This window comes from Anser brachyrhynchus (genome assembly GCF_964034855.1).
Source record: "Anser brachyrhynchus genome assembly, chromosome: 6".
NCBI classification, from domain to species: domain Eukaryota; kingdom Metazoa; phylum Chordata; class Aves; order Anseriformes; family Anatidae; genus Anser; species Anser brachyrhynchus.
Window position 1 is genome coordinate 14,543,441 of NC_137700.1, and position 19,889 is coordinate 14,563,329.

A 19,889-nucleotide genomic window follows, 5' to 3' on the forward strand; every position below is an offset into this window, starting at 1 on the left:
AAATGCCCTAATATGTCCCCTTTCCAAACCACTGCCTTTTCAGTTGCAGTCAGCATTTAGTTACACTGAGGCTCAATCTAATGGGCTTTTCCTGAAGAATAAACAAAAATAAATGTATATTTTGAGAACTTTTGGTAGATTCTAGTAGTCTAGATGAAAGCAAAATCAAGAAGACAACAGATTCCAGCTGCTTGATTAGACCAAATTGTGTCAGAGGATAGCAAGATGCTTTGGTTCTGCTAATCAGAAAATAGCAAAGTACAAATTCACAAGTACACTGCATTATAGGCAGTTTTTCTACCTGTGCATTCATTCCATGTTTACCTATCTGGGAGGGGCAAAATCTATTTTCTGTAGTAGGTTTACCTTTACCCATTTTTTTTTACCTTTACCCATTTACCTTTACTATGGTAGATAAAAATGTTAACTTTGGATGAGTAAAAATGTGTTACATACCTTCTGGTGGGGAATTACAGCTCTGGGAGAGTCAATTTTGGGTGCTGTGGTTGAAACTGGCACTGGACGTTTAGATCTGGGGATCAAAAAAAAATATTAATCACTACTCCTAATTTTTGGATAAAATTTTACATTTCATGCAAAAATGTTGCTTCATCTGGAGTGAAAGCTAGGCAAAGCTTAGATTTTTTCTAGTGATCACACTGCTTTTCCTACATTCTCATTTGCAAAAGTCTTGGATGTGAGAAATAAAGTTTGATATATTTTCTCTGAATGATGAAAAGCAAGCAGTTACAGAAGCAGCCTCTGACTTGGAAGATCATCCATTTTCCTCTACCTTGTGACAAACTGAATTTTTATAGATGCCAATCAGCCACAACAAGAGATAAATTCAGGTTTGGGCAATGCTCTGGAAAATGGGACGTAGAAGAGTCTTAAAATGCAAAAACTAAACTTTGATTCTGAGGCATCTCAAGATCAAGTCCTCAAGAGATTATTATTTAATACCTTAAACTATGTAGCAATTAGCATACTTCAAACTCCTGTGCAGGGAGAAACATGAGCTTCATATAAGAGAATACATAGTTTCAGCAGGAGTAGATCACTAGCTAGTTAATTGCACTCCAAATGCCCACCTTTCACCTGTGTATGATAAATATATGTACATGATAATTTAAAAAAACAGAGATAATCCTTATTAAAATGATTGCAAAACACACTATTCGCCCTTTCATTGAAACATAACAAAGAAAGCCAATAAAGCACAGTGACAAATGTTAACCAAAGTACTTTAGGATGCTCAGGTAAGCGAAGACCTATTTGTGGAGCTTTTGTGAGAACCTGTGCAGCACTGAATAACCCTCTGAAATCCTCCCAGAAAACATGGGCTCACAAGAGAAAATGAAATGAAAAACGTACAAATAATCAAAGGAATTGGAATTACACAACTACTACCCTATTGCCAACCAACAGATCAGTATGCCTGGAATTCTTATCGATAAAGTTACATTTCAAAATTAGGATAGAGGAACAAAAATGAAATTAATATACTTAAAAGCACACAAAACTGTTACTCAGGCAGAAGTGATTAAGACAATTGGAACTGTTCACTTTAGAGAGGAAATGAGTAAGGGAAGACATTACAGGGCCGTAGAAAATAATGAATGATAGAAAAAGGGGAATAAAGCTGTGCTCCTGGACAGTAAGTGAAATTGAAAAGACAACACATGTACAATTGATAAAGGCAAACATTGTTTCCTAGAGTACTTGATTAACCTGAGGTGAAACTCATTGTTACAAGACAACATTGAGACAATGAGAATAGTTGGATGTCAGAATGGGTTAGACAGATAAACTTAACAAAAACTGCAGAAGATGCTTTAGGTTCAGTAAAAATTAGTAGCCATCCAGATTCTCAGTTTTCATGGCATAACTTAGATCGACAGTGGGAGACATTCCATGCTAGCTTCATTCCTTCCTTACAGAGGGCTATATTGCACTTTCCTCTGAAATACCTAACAGTGGCACCTATCAGAGAAAGAAAACTGAGCTAGATAAAAGCTGGGCTTATCCATTGTGGCAATTCCTGCATTAATACCTAGCTTCATGTTGAGCTGTGTATATGGCTTTAGTTGACATACATAAAATACCCGTGTAAGCAGAAACAAACCAACCAACGCTAGGAAAAATGAGATGATAATCCATAAAGAAATTGGAAATATTTTATAGAAGAGATGGAAATTACGCTAGTTTTGACAGTTAAAGTCAAAGACAATATCCTAATTTGAAAATGAACAATCTGAGGAGACAATGAAAACTGGTATTTTGGTAAACAATAGGCAATTAACCTATGAATTTCACTGGCATACTGTATTCCTGAAACAAGAGGCTAGAAAAGGCACTAATGCTGATATTCACAGTATTCACAGTTGGAACTATATCATAGTATACTTCCTAAAAAATTAATTATATGAGAAATATATACCTTCAAGTTCCAAGAACAAAAGCTAACCACTAACTGCCTAGAACAAACTTTCCTCAGGCGCGTTACTAACTAGTTTTCCTTCAGGAGTGACACTCCACCCTTCCTCCAACCATTTTAGCTTAAAAAGAGAAAAAATAAATCATATTTATGTGACATGCACACTTACCATGAAAGATAGCCAAATCAGAGAATGGAAAAAATATATATATATATATATCAGCTGCGGCCCAGAACAAAGAGTTGCTGAAAACTGACAGCAACAATTTATGGATAGGCAAAGATTTAGGGGGAGATTCTGATCCTTCTTCCATTGCTGACATTTCTCAGTAAACCCAGGTATTTCTGTGAAGTTGTTGACGGGGACCTGGGCATAATCAGAACCAGAGCCAGGCAGAGCAGACACTAAGTGTCCTTTTTGCTTTGTCCAGTGATTATGATTTTTCAGTGCTAAAGTTGCTCAGCAATTTAAAAAAATTTTGTCACTTAGAGCGATATAGCAAACATATACTGCATGTTTGATGCCAAACTGTAAAATATTTGTATTGCAGCAAAGGGATTTATTTACCAAACTACTCCATCACTTCCGTTGTTTATTGTCTATTTTTCTCAGTCATTCCCTGACCACAGAAGATGTTAAAAAGTTGGGTATCTTTCAAATATTACTGATAATGTACCTCTGTCATTCACAGTGCTATCCGCCTAGGATTTACATTTCACACTGACTTGGAGATTTCAAGATTTTACTTGAAATCAAGGAGGTTCCTACATCTCTTTGCCCTGGATGTTTGTAGCTGTGATATTTAAAAACAGAATGATGAGGCTTGCTGGATTTAAGCACAGGTTTTCACCACAGAAAAGGGCAGAAGAGGTGAAATCAATTTGCAGAATGAGAAACGTATGAACTCATAAAGTGATTGTTTACGTAAGAGCTATTATTCCTGAGACAAACATCTGCAAATTCAGGACATTTTTTTCTTCCCCCTTTTGCTAGATTAATCTAATCCTGCAGCAACACTTCTAACTTACATTTTTGCTTTCCAGGTCATGAAGGTGCTGCTGTACAAAAGCAAACCTAGGTTTACATTTTAATCCACTGATTGCAAAATTATTTTATTCCAAACACTCAGGGAATGTACTTGCTTAGTAGGGCTGTGAGGAGGATGAAAGTCCAAATTTCACAAATGGTTGTGATAGTTACAGATCTGATGTTGAAATATTCAATAAAGAGAGTTTTTTCCAGTCAAAGCAATCAATCTGACTTCAACTTTCATGCATTCTGTTCTATATTTTCAAAGTTAAAAATGGAAATAAAAAGCTCATTTCAATATAAAACCCCTCAGCCTTAAAAGATGAACAAATGAATCATTCTGGCATTTTTGGAATTCCTTCTCCCACAGTACTGGTCCTCTTCCTTAACGAAGTTCAAAAGCAAGATGGATCTAGTTTTGCAAAGCAGTTCCATTTTGATGTAACTGCTGATAAGACTGTCAAAATTTCTACTTGTTCCCACCTACGCAAATATATCTTTAATTGAAGAGCACTTGACTTCAATCCTGATATTTTTGCACTTGCAGCAAAGGTTCATTAGGAGTCAACTGCATTAGGAAGAGCTGCCTGCCTAAGAAGGGCTGCGAGAGAGTTCTGTAACACAGGAACACTTTAACCCTTCCTCAGGGGAGCACAGTACCATACTTGCAGAGAGGTGACATGATCTAAGAGATAGTAGCTCTTTTTCATTTGCATATGACTTCTTTTATATTTTACAACTTTACCAGTCAGCGTCTCATCTTCACTTTTTGAATTGTCAGGACAGCTAAAATCAACATTTCTTTTCTTACAGTAAGCTCTTGCTTTAATTTCGTTGCATGTGAGCACTCGCTCTTTGAGCATCTTAACAATTGTATCACGATGTCTCAGGCACTGAAAAATGGAAAAAAGATCAAGTCCACAGAAAGGTAATAAAACAGATTAAATTAGGGTTAGAAATACTTAGAAAACACTTTACCTACTTTACTTTTAATTAAATTGAGTAATTATGGAGTGGGTCAGCACACAGTGGATGCAGAATATAGTCTACGGAGTTGGGGTTCTGATATATATTTGTTTTAATGCAATAATATTTATATTAATTAAAATTTGTAAAGAAAAAGTAAAAAGGCCAGACTAAATCTTCTTCATGGTCATCAATTTGACATGTCCATCTTCAGCCAAACAGTGAGTTACATTGCCAAACACAGAAGCTTCTTATTGTTTCTAAGCCTTGCAAAGAGAATATCGTGTCTTGTTTTTAAGTTCTCTAAGCGTTGCTTGGGACATCAGTAAAACGGCCTCAGAAACTTCAAAGAGAATCACAAAAAAAAAAAACAAAAAAACCTGAGCATTTCACAATACTTCAAATATCACTGTGATCACTGTGGGGCTAGGACAAGGCATAGTTTTCCCTTATCAGGATATCATCTGTGCCTGCAATAAAATTGATAAATACTTCCATCAGCAGTTTTGCTCTCTCTATTTCAATGGTGAACACAAATATTAGTATTTGGATGGATGACTGATTTGTTAATTATTTCCCTGCACTGCGCTGCACTTGGATGGATTGTAGGACTGGCAATTATGCTTTCCACGTCTAATGCTCATACCCATAGCAATATATGGAAAAAAAATAAAAAAAGCCTTATTCATAAATGTGACCAACCTGAAGGGAAGCAGCTATCCAAATGTCTGTGAAAGAGAATTTGTTTGCAAGTATGTAACACCTGACTCCCACAGAAGGGATCCGAGCAAAGGCTAGATGTGCATGTTGTGGGAAAGGGAGGGAGAGAGAGAGAAAACTTGGAGAGTTTTGTGGAAGGAAGGAATGGAAGAGAACAGGAGAAGAAGTATGTATGAAGCTGTGATTTTAGAAGAGGAATATGCATCTAAAAATGTTGGAGAAGCAATCAAATTCTATCCCCTTCTTTTCTCTTTGACTCCTCCTGTCACACTGCATAGTGCCTGCTCCATCTTTTTTACCCTCCCTGTCCTTCCTGCTAGACAAAATCTCTTCACTCCAACTCCTGCACAATCTGCCCTCAAGCCTGTTCCCTCTGAGTAGAGTGCCTGGCTACTAATGCCTCCATCGCCTCTCAGTTGACTTGACATCAGCCCTCAGATTCCTCCACCCCAGCAGCAACTGTGGGCAGAATTTAGATTGCCAAGCTACAGAGAAGGGTTTTACAGAATCAAAACTGAGAGACTGAAATAGAATCAAAATAATCAGAGAGTTCAGAGCTTAATCGTCTATAACCTCACTTGAAATCCTTGAGTTCAGCATAGTTTTTATTATTCATGATTACACGGTTGTATTTATTATTTCTAATTACTGCCAGATGCTAAAAAATCTAATTAAGGTAAACAAGCAAATAATAAAATAATTTGTTAGTAGAAGAGAAGGACAAGGCATTTGGGTTATGGAAAGATCTAATAATGGAGAACAGAGAGTTATAAAAAGCAGGAGAGGCGCTGTCTTTATTCAGTGATTGTATGTAGCCTATCACAACCTGGTCTAGAGATGCGAATCACTCTCCCCAGTAGACATAATAGATAAGAATTCTGAAGACTCGGACATCAAAAATATTTCCCTAAGTTCTTTAGCTGAAAAGTATCTGATGTGAAACATAGCCGTTTGCCCTGCCACGCAGATAGTGTACCTCTCGTTTTCAGACTACACCATTCAAGTACCATCAGACTCCAGGGCAGTCCTGCAACTCTTGGCTTCTCAATAACTTTCTAAAGGGTGAAAGTCATTCAGCTAAAGATTACAGAGCAGCTCTTGGGGTTGCTGTAGAGCATCACCCTGAAGAACCAGCAACAAAATCAGGGAATCACAGCCAAGCCTCAAAGGTATGATGATGAATCTACCTCCTTTAAAAAAAAAAAAAAAATTCACAGAAGAATAATAAAAAGCTTAATAACAGCTGCCTTCTGTAGCCACACAGGAGTTCAGGTGTTGTCTAAATCCAAATAGGCTTCTCATGTTATACAGATGAAGGCTATTTTTTCCCCTTGCATCTCGACTTTTTCTAAAAGCGAAAGCCAAACTCTGGATACTTTGAGCATCCTGACCACAAATAACTTTGGGTTATTTTAATTAATTTAAATTTATTTCCTGAAGCCGTTACTGACGCACATTTACTTGGCTGGTTTTCCTGTAATTCCTCTTACTTGGAACGTGGACATTACAATGTGCCACATGGCTTTTAGAGCATTTCTAATTGACATATACAGCATATATGGAAAGAAAAATTAGAGAACTGGGATAATTAGATCTTAACTACAGTTCAACTCATTTATATATTCACTCTTTCTGTTTCCAAGCTAAAATACGTCAATAAGCTTTCCATAAATAACTTTTTTCACTACCTTTTCTGATTGTTTAGAGGACACGAACTGCTGTGGTGTACATGAAGCCAAACACCCCTTGGCACTGTCCCACCACAATAACATTCAGTAACTACTGTCTGGGCAAAGCTTTAGAGCTTGTGAAAGACAGGAAAATCTTCAACTGTTGCCACAAGCAACTGACAGGTTTGCAAGCACTACTTGGAGATACTTGCAGAGATGCACATCCTACTTTGTAGTGTGCCGATACCTATATATTTACATCTTGCTTACTAGGCAAAACAGGCAAATTAACAAAGACTCTCAAGAAACCCAAACTGAAAAAAAAATACATATACCACAGCTACTACACGGGTCAAATGCTCTTTCTTCACCAATAACTGAGATTTGTTGAAAAAAGAATGAGGCCTGGCAGCTTTTTTAGTGGCTGATGGGCATGCAACACCACAATAAAAAGGATCCAAAGGAAACCAGTAACCTCACGTACACAATAATGCATTTCAAGATCGATCCTGTAAAGCCTTAGCATTTTGCCTGATTGAATGATTCCTCATTCCACTTCTTAAAAACACCGTCTCAGCCTTTCCAATCCGATTGAAGCAAATAATTTACATTTTGACACATCCATGCTTAGGCCAATCAACATTAATCAATAAGAAAAGGTCCCAGCACTAACACATCGTGACCTTCTTGTCAGCTGTAACATTTGGGGTAACATATTGGCTTCCTGGTTGCAGAATGCAACCAATAACTAACTGTGTGTTAGAAAGATTATAACTGTCATGTGTATTGAGTTGTGTAAGCCCATTGACTCTGATGAGATGCGCCAGTGATACTCATCATGACCTTTCCATGGTGAGTGCAACGTAATACATACAAGAATTCACATGGAGATTATCTTTAGCTCATCCATAGGATATTTCTCAGACAAATAAAAGGATGATTTTAACCTCACTTCTGAGCTGGTATTTGGGGGACAGGGAGGAAGTGATGTGCATGCTGAGAACCGTTCTAATCCCCAAGCAGAATCTTGCTGTAATGAAAACTTCACTGTCCTTTAAAGCCTTGGCATATATCCACAGTTTCCAGGCTGTTTTCTAAAACTAACAAGGACACTTAATGCAGCGAGTGTAAATAGCAGTCCACTCAAGCTGCTCGTGTAAGGAATATATTTATATTCATTGCAGTTACTGACATTTATATTTTATTTTCCATGGAAAAAGCTACTCATCAATTTTTAAAGCATTAAATGTTACTACTCAAAGATGGTAACTCACAGCCTTGTCGAAATGCCAGCCTAGCATCTAGTAACAAATCCTACTATCCTCTCATACCTGCATACAGAGAGGATTGGGTGGGCAATGGGATTCACCTCTATTTCAACAAGGACTGAGGGAGTACCACTTGTCAGCTCATAGTAATAGAGGTTAACTTCTTTAACCCACTAGAAGAGCATGTCTTTTTCAATGCTCTGAGCACTCAGCATCATCAGAAATGTGGGGAAGAAACTGTGGATATTGAAGGTAAATGGTTGTCTGAAGTTCCAGAGTGAAATGTCTAGGCAAAACAGTCTCACATCACATTCACCATTATTGCTACTCTCCTTTTTTCTACTAACCTGACTAAAATTTTGAATTCACACATAATTTAAGTAAAGCATGTAAACATCTGACTACTCAGCTATTATCATCTTTCCAACAGTAAATTTTGTAATACCTCTCCTGAATACAGGTACATGCAATCACCTACAGACTGAAGTGCCCAACTGAGTAACTGTCCTATGAGGAGAGGCTGAAGACCCTTGGGCTGCCCAGCCTGGAGAAGAGGAGGCCAAGAGGTGACCTTGTTGCTCGCTACAGCTCCCTGAGCAGGGGAAGAGCAGAGGGAGGTGCTGATTTCTTCTCCCTAGTCACTGATGGCAGGATGAAAGGGAACGGCACCAAGCTGTGCCAGGGAAGGCTGAGACTGGATACTGGGAAAAAATTATTTACTGCAAGGGTGGTCAAACACTGGCACAGGCTTCCTAGAGAGGTGGTTGATGCCCCATGCCTGCTGGTGTTCAAGGGGCATTTGGATAATACCCCTAATAACATGCTTTAGTTTTTGGTTATCCTTGAAGCGGTCAGGCAGGTGGACTCAATGATCTCTGAAGGTCCCTTCCCACTGAACTACTCTCGTCTATTCTGACTTGTGCAGGTCTCCAAAACACACTGTCCACATGGTTGCAGATCTCAGTACTCAGCCCAGTCTAGATCAGAATTACTCCAGTGAACATGACATGGAATATCTAACATTACACCAGATTTTAATTTTTTTCCTGATATTTAGCCAGTATTTTCTTGATTTAACCTGTAAATTCTGCTGATAATCATAATAGCATATTTAAACAATTTCTACAGAACTCAGGAAGGAAACAGATTAAAGGGCAGTGTTTAACTCTTTTTTTTCTTTTTATACTCTGATATTCTTTTCTCTTAAGTGTCATCTAATTTCAGACTATATTTCTATGGCAATATGAACATATTTGTACTTGAAAATATGGTAAGAGCCTATCATTTCTAGTGAAATGTTATCAAAGCAAGTTGAAATGTAAGTAGTGTGTTTTGAACACTTAAGGCTGAGTTGTTAAATACAGTGTTCTGATAGAAGACAGGCGTTCATATCCGTAGTCCAGTCTGACATGGTAGCAATGGACTTGCTTCTGCATCCAGTAATTCAGAAGTCCTCACTGGAGTCTTGATTGGATCCTTGTTCCCTGAACTTTTCAGTGCTGCTGTGCTAGCCATTGAGTCCCAGGTGGGAATCCTGAGCTGTAAAAGTGTTGCTGCAGTCTCATCCAAGAAGCTGTTGTTTGGCACTGGGAATTCAGTTTCCACGGTTTTAAGATAGCAGTTGAAAGGCAGTAACAACGAGTTAAAACTTAGTTACCCCCAGAATGGACTTCAGGAGATGCATTCAAAATGCTGAACACAAACACTAGCAAATTATCACTAGCATCAGTGTTCCTTTCAAAAACAGAAAAAAGTCACATTCACATGGGCTCAGACTCTCCTTTTATAATTAAGTAGTGCCTGAATGGAAGCATCACTAATCTGATGAATGTAATAAAATCATTCAAAGAAGGAAAAAATTTCCAAAGCCATACTTTTATTTTCTGTTTGGTTTTACTGACAATTTCCTTTTTGGCAATGTTTCTACAGAATAGTTGGAGTACCACTATTTTAAACTGTGCTTTCATGACAATTGCCTACAGAAAATTGTTTACCCTTAAACTGGTATATACACCCTCTTCTAATTCTTCAAGCATAAACCCAGCCTAGATCTGGTTCTGATTTTAAAATGTGCCTATCAGCAGACGTAAAACATGCACAGAATTGTTTACTATTTACAGCTTCAGACAAAAGAAAGCAGTTTACAATAACCACTGAATTTCCTTTGCTTGCAGTTTGCTGTCACCACAGGCTTTATTTATAGCAGGCCTGAAATAAATACTGCAGAATCAGCCATCTTTTGGTGCTGCGCAAGAAAAGGAAAGCAATTAAATATTTACCATAAATCTCTCATAGCTTTGCCTCTGATTCTTTCCCTTTTGCTAGAAAAAAGGATTATTTAGCTCCTGATTTTCCAGCAAAAGGCAGTCAATTGTGGCTGCCTGGAAGTAAATGGTGCTCCATCATCGGCATGCCCTTGGAGGGGAAGGTTGTGTCAATGCCCACCAGGCACAGAAGGCCTGCACCTTCCCTGCTTCTCTGCAGCAGCACATGGTGACGCCAAAGCAGGCGTCTTAGAGTGTCACAGGAATGCTTGTGCCAGCAGAATGAGACACACTCATGTTACAGCACTTTCCAAAACTAAGTCAGTACATTTGGCGAATCTTTTCCAAGGAGGCTGATCAGATTCCTTGAGTTAAGATCAAATGAATGTTGTGGATGCTCCAGTGAAATGTGTTGACAAATAATACTGCACTCATGCATTGCATTTACTGTGAATTTAAAAAAGAAACCTATTTGTAGCAAATAAAAATAGATTTTGCATGCATCTCATTTTTCACCTGTGAAATGAACGCTGGAGGACAATAAGCAGATGGCCTAGTCTCTGTGGGACAGACATCTAGTTAAAGATGAACTTTGACTGGCCCAGAACTAAAATGCCTCAGGGCAGCTGTGTAGCTCAAGTAACCGATTAGAAACCGATACTGAAAAATGACTGAGAACTAAACTCCAGTAAGGCACAAAAGGATTAAAAGCAATCTCTTTTTCCACCAGAGTTCATCACAGAGTATGATCATAGCCTTCCACAGCATTGTCTTGCAGAGCTAGCACCATCTCATTCAGTACATCCTGAGTACTATGGGTATCTAAGGAATCACACAACAGTCTGGGTTGGAAAGGACCTTAGAGATCATCTCCTTCCAAACCCCCTGCCACAGAAGAATGAATTCGCTGCAGCTGTATAAGTATCTAATGTTTTAGAATACCAACATTATTGTTTGCCTGAATATTATTGTACCTCATGGAGCTCTACTGTGTAACAGTGCTCAGTGTCGAAGAACTTTCTTTCCTTCTCCCCTCACTACTGCTCTGTCTCCTGCACAGAAAGAGAATTCACTTGCTAGATACATTCTTTTGTTTTCTAAACTGAAGGAAGCAGAGCTGGCCTGGCCTCTCTTCCTCGAGGATCTAGGAATAGTCCAAATACTTCAACTCCTTACCACACCACTTGCCTCTCTGCATCCTTTAACTTCCCAATAGCAGCACAGGGAAGCACACTGCAAGACTGAGAACTAGGTATCCAGAAATTGAAAACAAGCAGTCAGAAAAGGCAGCATTTCACTCAAAGGCCAGTAACAAGTCAAGTTCTGACTGCCTGATCAAACCTCTGGCATAGCTGGCAAGACCTCCATTCACGTTTTGTGAAGGTTCATGTGAATCCATAGCAAGGATGAGGTGATGAAAGGTAAATTTAACAGTGAGTTTAGGGAAGGAAGTGGTCAGAAAACACTTGACACCCACAACTTCCTGTAGATATCCCATAATGGGATATCCCATAATGGGATATCTACATGACAAACATGGACAACTGAGCGCCGGCCAGCACTCCACACCAAGCACTCATTGAAGAGCTATGTTAGCTACACTGAACAGTGCAGATTGACAGTACTTGAAGAAACACTGTGTACTCAGAGAAGTGCAGATTCTCATTGTTTGGGCAGGAAAGTATGGATGGGCAGTCTTATTGCTTCCCCTCTGCTATATTTGATGTCTTGCAGTTCTATGTCCTGCATAAGTGCTGACACCATGTACGCTTTTCTTGACAACCAAATAAAAAATAACCAGTCCCCCACCCAGAAAAAGAAACTCCACGGGGAATTTAAGTGTGATAATAAACGTGAGTAGCAGCAAACAGCGTCTGAACTGTCAGGTTATAAACAACGCTCATGAAACCTTCTTGGTCAGGATCAATAAAAGGAAAGACCATCACTCTTGAGAGCCAATAGCCATTAGAAAAATAAAAAGCTTTTGGTCTCAGAGTGCTTACGTCTAGATTTCCTGTTCCACTGCTTCCTCCTTGGCATTATAGACTAAACAAGCGAGTTCCCTGTGACTTTAGTGCTACAACAGCGGAAACAAGCCACAGATGGCCTGGTAAGGCATTCCATGATCTTGAAAAATGTTTTGTAGAGCAATATGACTACTTCACATTAATGTCCAAGATCATCAGAAAGTAGGGCTTAAATGTTCGTATCACAGCAATCAATTCCTAATTCGCATATATGACTTTCCATTTGAAAGGATTCCCGTTTCCAAACTTCTACGCATATTAGATAATTTAGTGTCCCCATCTCTACAGCATGTACAGAAACTAGCTTTTGTTTTCCATAGTAGCAGTACAATCCACTCCAGCTCCATTGCTGCAAGCTATTTCAAAACAAAACAAAACAAACAACAACAAAAAAAAACCAGTCTTTTTCCTGGTAACCAGGTCACAGAAGATTTTGATTTTATCCTTCTGTTCTTTCTGTGGTTGAAAATTACAATCACTTGTTACCTATCCAATATTTTTGTGTGTTAACTATTCTTCCTCTCACGAATGCAATTTTCATAAAATTGCGTTGAAAAATTTTTATCTCAATATAAAACACAATGATCCAATAGAAAAGCAAACAGATGTTCTAAATATCAGAAAGGTTTTTCCTTAACTTCCAAATAACTCAAAACAATGTAAATCATTTAAAAAGGTGTCATACATATCTCTTTATCATTAACATTCATTAGAATGGAGTATAAAAATGTTGGAGTTGGCCATAGGATGAGGATTCAACTACATGCATCCAAGATATTGCCCCATCACCCGAAAGTATTTCCAGGCCACAATAATTCTAAACGGCCATTTTTTAACTGGCTTCTGATATAAAGCCCATTTTAGTAAGTTTAGGATCAGGCTCCTGGTCTGTTTTATTTTGGCTGAAAATCTTGCGTAAGCACATTAGAGAGACACTTGCACATCATATGAGGTGGCAGAAATCAGTCCAGGCATCTCCTTATCTTCCTTGCATTTCTTGAAACAGCTAGACCACAACCTCAAAGAAAACTCTTTGAGAAAGTCTGAAACACTTGAAAAGTGGAAAGCTCTATTTTAAGCTCTTTTCTGGGAAATATATAGATCTACCCAGCGTTCTCACAAAAGCTAACAAATATGTTGCAAATTTGTTAGCATCTTTTCACTTTATGTACTTATTACCTGGGACATCCACTTAAAGACAAACTTGAAAATTACAAAACCACGTGGGAAATTCAGCCATACATCTTTCTTTAGAGTATCCTGCTATGTCTTAGAAACCTGAGCTAAAGCTCTGTGTCCCTTAGGTGTTAGCCTGTTCCCGATGCTACTTAGCTCAACTCTGTATCAATATAAGATTTTCTGATATGTTTTCAGGAATTTTACTTCCCCATTAAAATTTTTCTAATTACCACTTTCTATGCTAGTCTTTGCCCAGCCTATGTAAAAATTACCTCCTCCACAAGGCAATAAAAATGGCAGTTATTTTGATTCGTATTGTAGCAGAGCTGTAAATGTTAATGCAATTATTACAGAAAATCTCTGTGCAAGGTTATCTGACTTGAGAGCAAGTTTTCTAAAAAGGAAGCAATACTAACCAGGAAAAGTTAAGAGATCTGTTATGCGAAGGGATTCTGCAACTTTCAATCTCACAGGTGCTAAACCATGAATAAAAATTCTCAGTCTGCTGTGAGCATGCACTCTGGGGATGACAGGTTCCCGCCATTGGATCACAACACTTGTGATATGATGGCTGTTTCTAGAATAGTCACTCATAAAAGACCAAACAAAATTGCATGTTGCCCACGTGGGAATGAGCAAAAGAAACATCACTGTTGGACTTAGTTTTTAACAAGAGCCTGAACTCACAGGAAATACACCTGTGTTCAATGGGCTAAATTCAACACAGAAACACTCACATAACATATCGACCATACTGATACCTATAAAAATCCACGCCAACTTCTACAAGAATCACAGCAGATTTTGACTGTCTACTTCATATTTGTGCCTGCTTCAAATAAATCTAACAGGCAAAGACTAAGCACATATCCCTTAGTCATGAGTTTCACAGGAAGCCCTTCGGAAAGCAAAAATTTTAACCTAAATCAACTTACTTCTGAAGAGTAAGGCTCAGGTTATAGCTGGCGGACTTGATCTTGTTCTGAGCCTCTAAGTGGGTCATGCTGTCAGTGTTGACTCCATCGATGGCTACCACAAGGTCCCCTTGGTTCATCTGTGACTGCGCTGCCTTGCTGCCAGGGGTGATCTGTGTGGGAGAAGAGAGAAGAAAAAGAAAAGTTCTTATCTGTGCAAGTCATTCTGCACACAAAGCACTTCTACAGAAGCTGTCTAGAATTATAATGGGAGATTTCCCTCAACTACTGCTATTGCTACAGCTATTACTGTGCGGAAATTAAACAAACTCAGTTAACTCACATTTCTGAAAAGGACCGGGACAACGTCTGCTTGTCATTATTTACATGTTAAGAAGTTAAATCCAGTGTAGTGGTTCTCTTACCACATATTTTCTCCTCTTCAAGGGGATAATTATAATTACTTATATTGGAGTAGTATATAGAGACATTAGTCAGAATTGGAAAACTAAGAAGTCACTATCTGCAGCATGATTTGTTGTGGTTTTCCTCCTAAAAGTCATTTTTCCCTAATTAATTCATTATCCTGAGCTGACAGAAAATGGTTGTGTGCGAGGGGCCTTGGACATGCTTTCCTTCTTTTGTAGTGATCTTTACAGGAAATAATTCTTCTTAACCTTACCCACATTCATTTACAGCTCCATTACCAAGACACACCCCTACATATCCAAGATAATCTCACCAGCCTGTTGCACTTGACACTCAAAAAAAAAAACAACAAACACCAGCACATTTAGAAATAAGAAGCCACAATGCTCTGACTACAAATCCAACTATTGTGACAACAGTTTAGAAATTCTGTTTGCTCAGTATGGCATTGCACTGTGTTAGCTCCCGATGCCTTGTGGAATGCATCTTCTTCAAGAGGACAGTATCCTGACCTCCATTTTACATAGCCCCCTCAGCCTGCAGCTGTATGACATTGATTCACTACAGCCATCTATGCAACTTCGCTCCATTAGGGAACTCCAACTAAAAGAGAAGAGCCTTCACATACCTTCAGCCACTTTTTAGTGAGCACATCAGATTCATCCTCTGCTCTCTGCACTCAGTATTTAGAAGGTACAGACATAAGCTGTAGTCTTTTATTTTTTAGGTACCCACTTCCTTATATTCCTCACTTAAAAATAATAATAATAAAAAAAGACACTAAAAAAAACAATACCACCAACAAACAACACAATGATAATCTAAAGTGCTACAACAAAGATTGCAGTCAACAATTCTCTTGTGCCTTCTATACATTGAGCATAAAAGTGAGATGTCTGTTTGTAAGCCAAAAATCTTGTGTGACAGGGTGAAATATGTTGACTTCTCTCCCAGTTTCTCTGATTTCCGCTTCTTCCAATCCAAAATTTAGATGTTATATCTAAAAATAAAGATACAGTGGGTAACTACAACTGACACAGAATTAGAGTCAAATTAAGAGCCAGAAGATGGTCATACTAGTGACTTGGTTTCACTTACTCTAGGGGGATATTTTCTGCCTAACACTTTTAGAAAACACTACCAAAATGAAACATGTATTTATCAGAAGAACCTATAAAGCACATATTCCTGGGCAAATTTGGATTTTTAACTATGGCCATTGCATTGGCCTATCTGAGGCTAAGAAGTACAGAAGAGCTACAGAAAAATTGTGAAAAATAAGGAAATGGTCATGATCATGGCTTACCAGCCAGCAAATGAAAGGAAGGGGATTTATAGTCATCTCTTCAGCTACGTATAACAACAGTAACAAATTCTTTGCTATATTCATTCATACAGCTCTACTGTTCCAATTCCCATTTCAAGAGCCAGTGCAGCATTGATGTCACTTTCCCTCTAAAATTCAGGTTATTATAGCTGCATAAACAGTACTACGTAAGACTTGCAAGTTTTAAAGATGGATCTAATTTATTCTGTCCGTAATTCAGAATTGTAATAAGCATCAGGAAAGGATTACTTCTTCCCCCCGTCTTCTCACTGGCTAATAAACATGCTATGTAGGTTAATTGGTTCCCTACAGCTTTATATAGGAGGCACTGTTAAAATCCAAAATTCTAATTTGTAATCAAAAAATCAAAATCAAGAAATATATCTATTTTAGATAGAAGCTAACAGGCCTATCTGAGAAACTTTCAAGTGAACCCAGAGTGTGCAGTTACAATGGACACTGAGAACAGTCAGCAATTACTGGGGACAAAATACCAGTGTACATATAGAGATACAGGAGAGCCAAATCTGAAGTGTCAAGGCACTTTCAAGACTATCTTGTTCCCATTTTTAAAGATCCAGCAGAAAGGAATGGAATGCAAAGTGTTTTTCTGTTGGCATGCTCCTTACTCTGAAAATTCAGTTCTGATCTACTATTTACTTACTAAATAATCACAGACAGAGAAGATCTGTCTTTGCGAAAATTTCAGAAATCATTTTCTATTTAAAAAGTTTTAAAAAAATATTTAAAAAATGAAGCGTGAATGTTAATTCAACCTCAAAATTAGACTGAAAATCCAGACCCAATTGTCACAAAGTCAATTCTAGTTTGTATCCCAGCTTCTCTTTTAATACAAAATTACAAAAGCAATACTGAATATAGAAATATAATACTGTCAATGTAAAATATAGTTTCATTTTGTCCACTAATGCTTTTATCTTAAAACATCACTAAATCTACACAGAGCTATTTCAGAAAACCTTTGTAATGGTCTTAACTCACTTGCTCTAGATTACAGCACAGCCTTCGGATGCTAGGTGTTGTGAGTGACTTTATTTAGGGCTACAGTGAGACGTTTGCCAGAGATTCATGGTATAGCTACAATATCTGTCAATTGATTTAAAAGAAAACAAAACAAGAAAAACAAGCCAGGATACTGCTGACATTAAGATCTAATTTTAATGGCATTTCCTTAGCACCCCAAGCACAGACTTCATCTTGAAAAGCAAAGCATATTTCACCTCTCTCAGAAGAGCACAGAAATACTTGCTGCTTCAGAGATGTGGATTTTTAGCTCTCAAAAATTTCCTACAAGACAGACATCTGACTTCCAATATCCCCAGCTTAAAGCAAGTGGGCTGGCTGGAAGTATCACATGTTGCTTTGAATGCACCACAGAGAATTCTTACTACACTCTTTTGTGAGGAGAGCTGTATACTGGGTGAATATATAGCACAACAGTGACAGCTGTGCCCTAAAAAATAAGTCTGCACCGGGTTCAGAGTAAGTGCTACTTAGCAGGAGTCCTGGGAGGCAGCGTACAAAGTGCAGCTGCTGCACCACCTTGAGAGCAGCATGTGTTCTCGTGCAAGCCCCCTCAGCTCCACTCCAAAGGGAGAGAGACAGGGATCAGGCAGCATTTGAGTGGCTGAGTGTTAAAATACTAATGAGAATGCTTGTATAAACAGATGGATGGACACAGCTTCCCTGCCCCCAAGGAATTCCTAATTTACAGACAGACAAAAATACATACAGAGGCCTTTGCAAGTGAGAAGGTGCTAATACAGCAGCTTGCAGCATTAGCCAGGGCATCTTCTTTTCCTAGGACTTGAGCTATGCCTGCCCCCTTTCTGACCCAAGCCCCCAAATCAACCAGTTAAACTTTTCTCATTTAAGAACAGTATCTCACTAGCACTAGAAATATGCTAAAGCATTGGGAATTAATACCCTCTTCTCCTCGGGATGTCTAGGACAGAAGAAAATACTGAAAGGAAATGTTCCTTTCCACAGTCAGAAAGGCTAAAACTCTGAGATGGGATATAAGCTATCAGTTACCAGAGGCTGTAGCACATATTACTATAAGAAAAGGAATGGACAGATGCTAAGGATCATCAGAAAGTAAAATCTATTACCCTGTGGAGAAAGCAGCATTTAATCTCCCTCTTAACTTTTTGCCACTAGATTTTTATATAGAAGTTTCCAACAAACCTTCATAGGCTTTCTAAGCACTGAGGCTCACAGTGTCTGGGAGTGGCAGGAAAACTTCCTTGTTTTACAGAGGGGCACGACCCACTGGAAGGAGACATTGAAACCCCTCTGCAGACCAATTAACACTGAATGCCCATATGAACCAACTACTTATCTCTGGACTGGAGACAGCAGTTCCTCTCCTATTCACATTGTGAGAAAGTTAATCGGGGAAATTTATATTATTGTTTCCTAAATGTTTCCCTTCCCATCCCTGTCTCCATAACAAATGTGTAACAACTCCCAAGGGAAATTCATTGGTTTTCTTAGACAATTCTGGACAAGAAATGACAGCAAAGAAAAGGAGTAGAAGTCACTGGGGTAATTCATCTGACAGAAATTCACCGTTTCACCCTGCACATTGCCAGAAGGCATGAAACAGGAACAAAGGAGGAAACAGCCTAGATAGCCTTCCTCATACAGCAAGCATCCCACTATCTTTGATGATGGCTTTTATACCTTCCAGGTCTGGATAGGAGAACTGAGCAACTCTGATTAACTGTAAAGGCAGGGGGCTGCAGAATACTGCAAATAAAAGTCCTTGTACATATCATTAACCACTCTCAGAGAAAGTAAGCTGTAAAAAGCAGCTACCATTTTCCCAAAGACAATGTCTGACTGTTTTTCAGTTTACTACAAGGCTTCTTAATAATAAATATTTTGCTTGGGTTTTAATAGGAAAACAAACCCCACCTTAAATAAATGCTCAGGGGATCTGCAAAATATGCCACTGACACCTTGAAGAGTTTCCATTTATACTAAACAGAGCCGAGCCGGCAAGCTGCAGAGGCATTCTGAAGTGGCCTCTCAGCCTGTGCTTCATCTGTAGTTAGGAAGGAAGATTACAATACATGTGAGAACACCCGAAATAGCTTTAATCTACCTCTCTTGCGTACCAGGAGCCACAATGCCACAGCAGCACAGAGATTTTGTAGGACAGCCAGTCAAAGGCTTATAGTACAGGACACTCTGTGCTGAGATCTGTACTGCAACAGCACAACTGCAATTAGCACTTGAGCTGTGCAGTTTACCTCTCAGCCTTGGGTATGCCAAACCATGGTGGAATGCTACCTCCATAATCAACAAACACTTACTTACATTCTTCTTAAAGGCCTCTACAAGGCCACTGTTCATCCACAATATATAGGCTTTTCAAGGGAAATGACTGAGAAGCAGCTCTTCTTGCCAAGCTAAATAGACCCAGGTGATGAAAATAAGCCTAAAGTGAAAGATTTTCAGCTGGGAAATAGAAGGAAGCACATGGGCAACATTTAGGGAGAAAAGGCTTTGAGGAATATTTTAAATGAATGCAAATGCTCTTGTCCCTGATTAGGAGAAGTTGCAATCATTCCCTCCCCTGTCCCCTCTCCACCTTATCCTTGTTTAAAATAAAGGATAGTCTACAGATGAG

The 19,889-nt window shown here is 38.6% G+C and overlaps 1 protein-coding gene across 7 annotated transcripts in view; it reads right to left on the minus strand.

Annotated features, from left to right (window-relative positions):
- The window catches only part of LDB3 (LIM domain binding 3), a 121,830-nt gene that overhangs the window by 71,061 nt on the left and 30,880 nt on the right, over positions 1–19,889 (minus strand). For all 7 annotated transcript variants that reach the window (XM_080597928.1, XM_080597927.1, XM_080597929.1 and 4 more), the window contains 2 exons: positions 14,497–14,648; positions 457–532 (listed from right to left, as the gene is read on the minus strand). In XM_080597928.1, the coding sequence (XP_080454054.1) occupies positions 457–532; positions 14,497–14,648 (228 nt within the window). The remainder of the gene's footprint in view (positions 1–456; positions 533–14,496; positions 14,649–19,889) is intronic.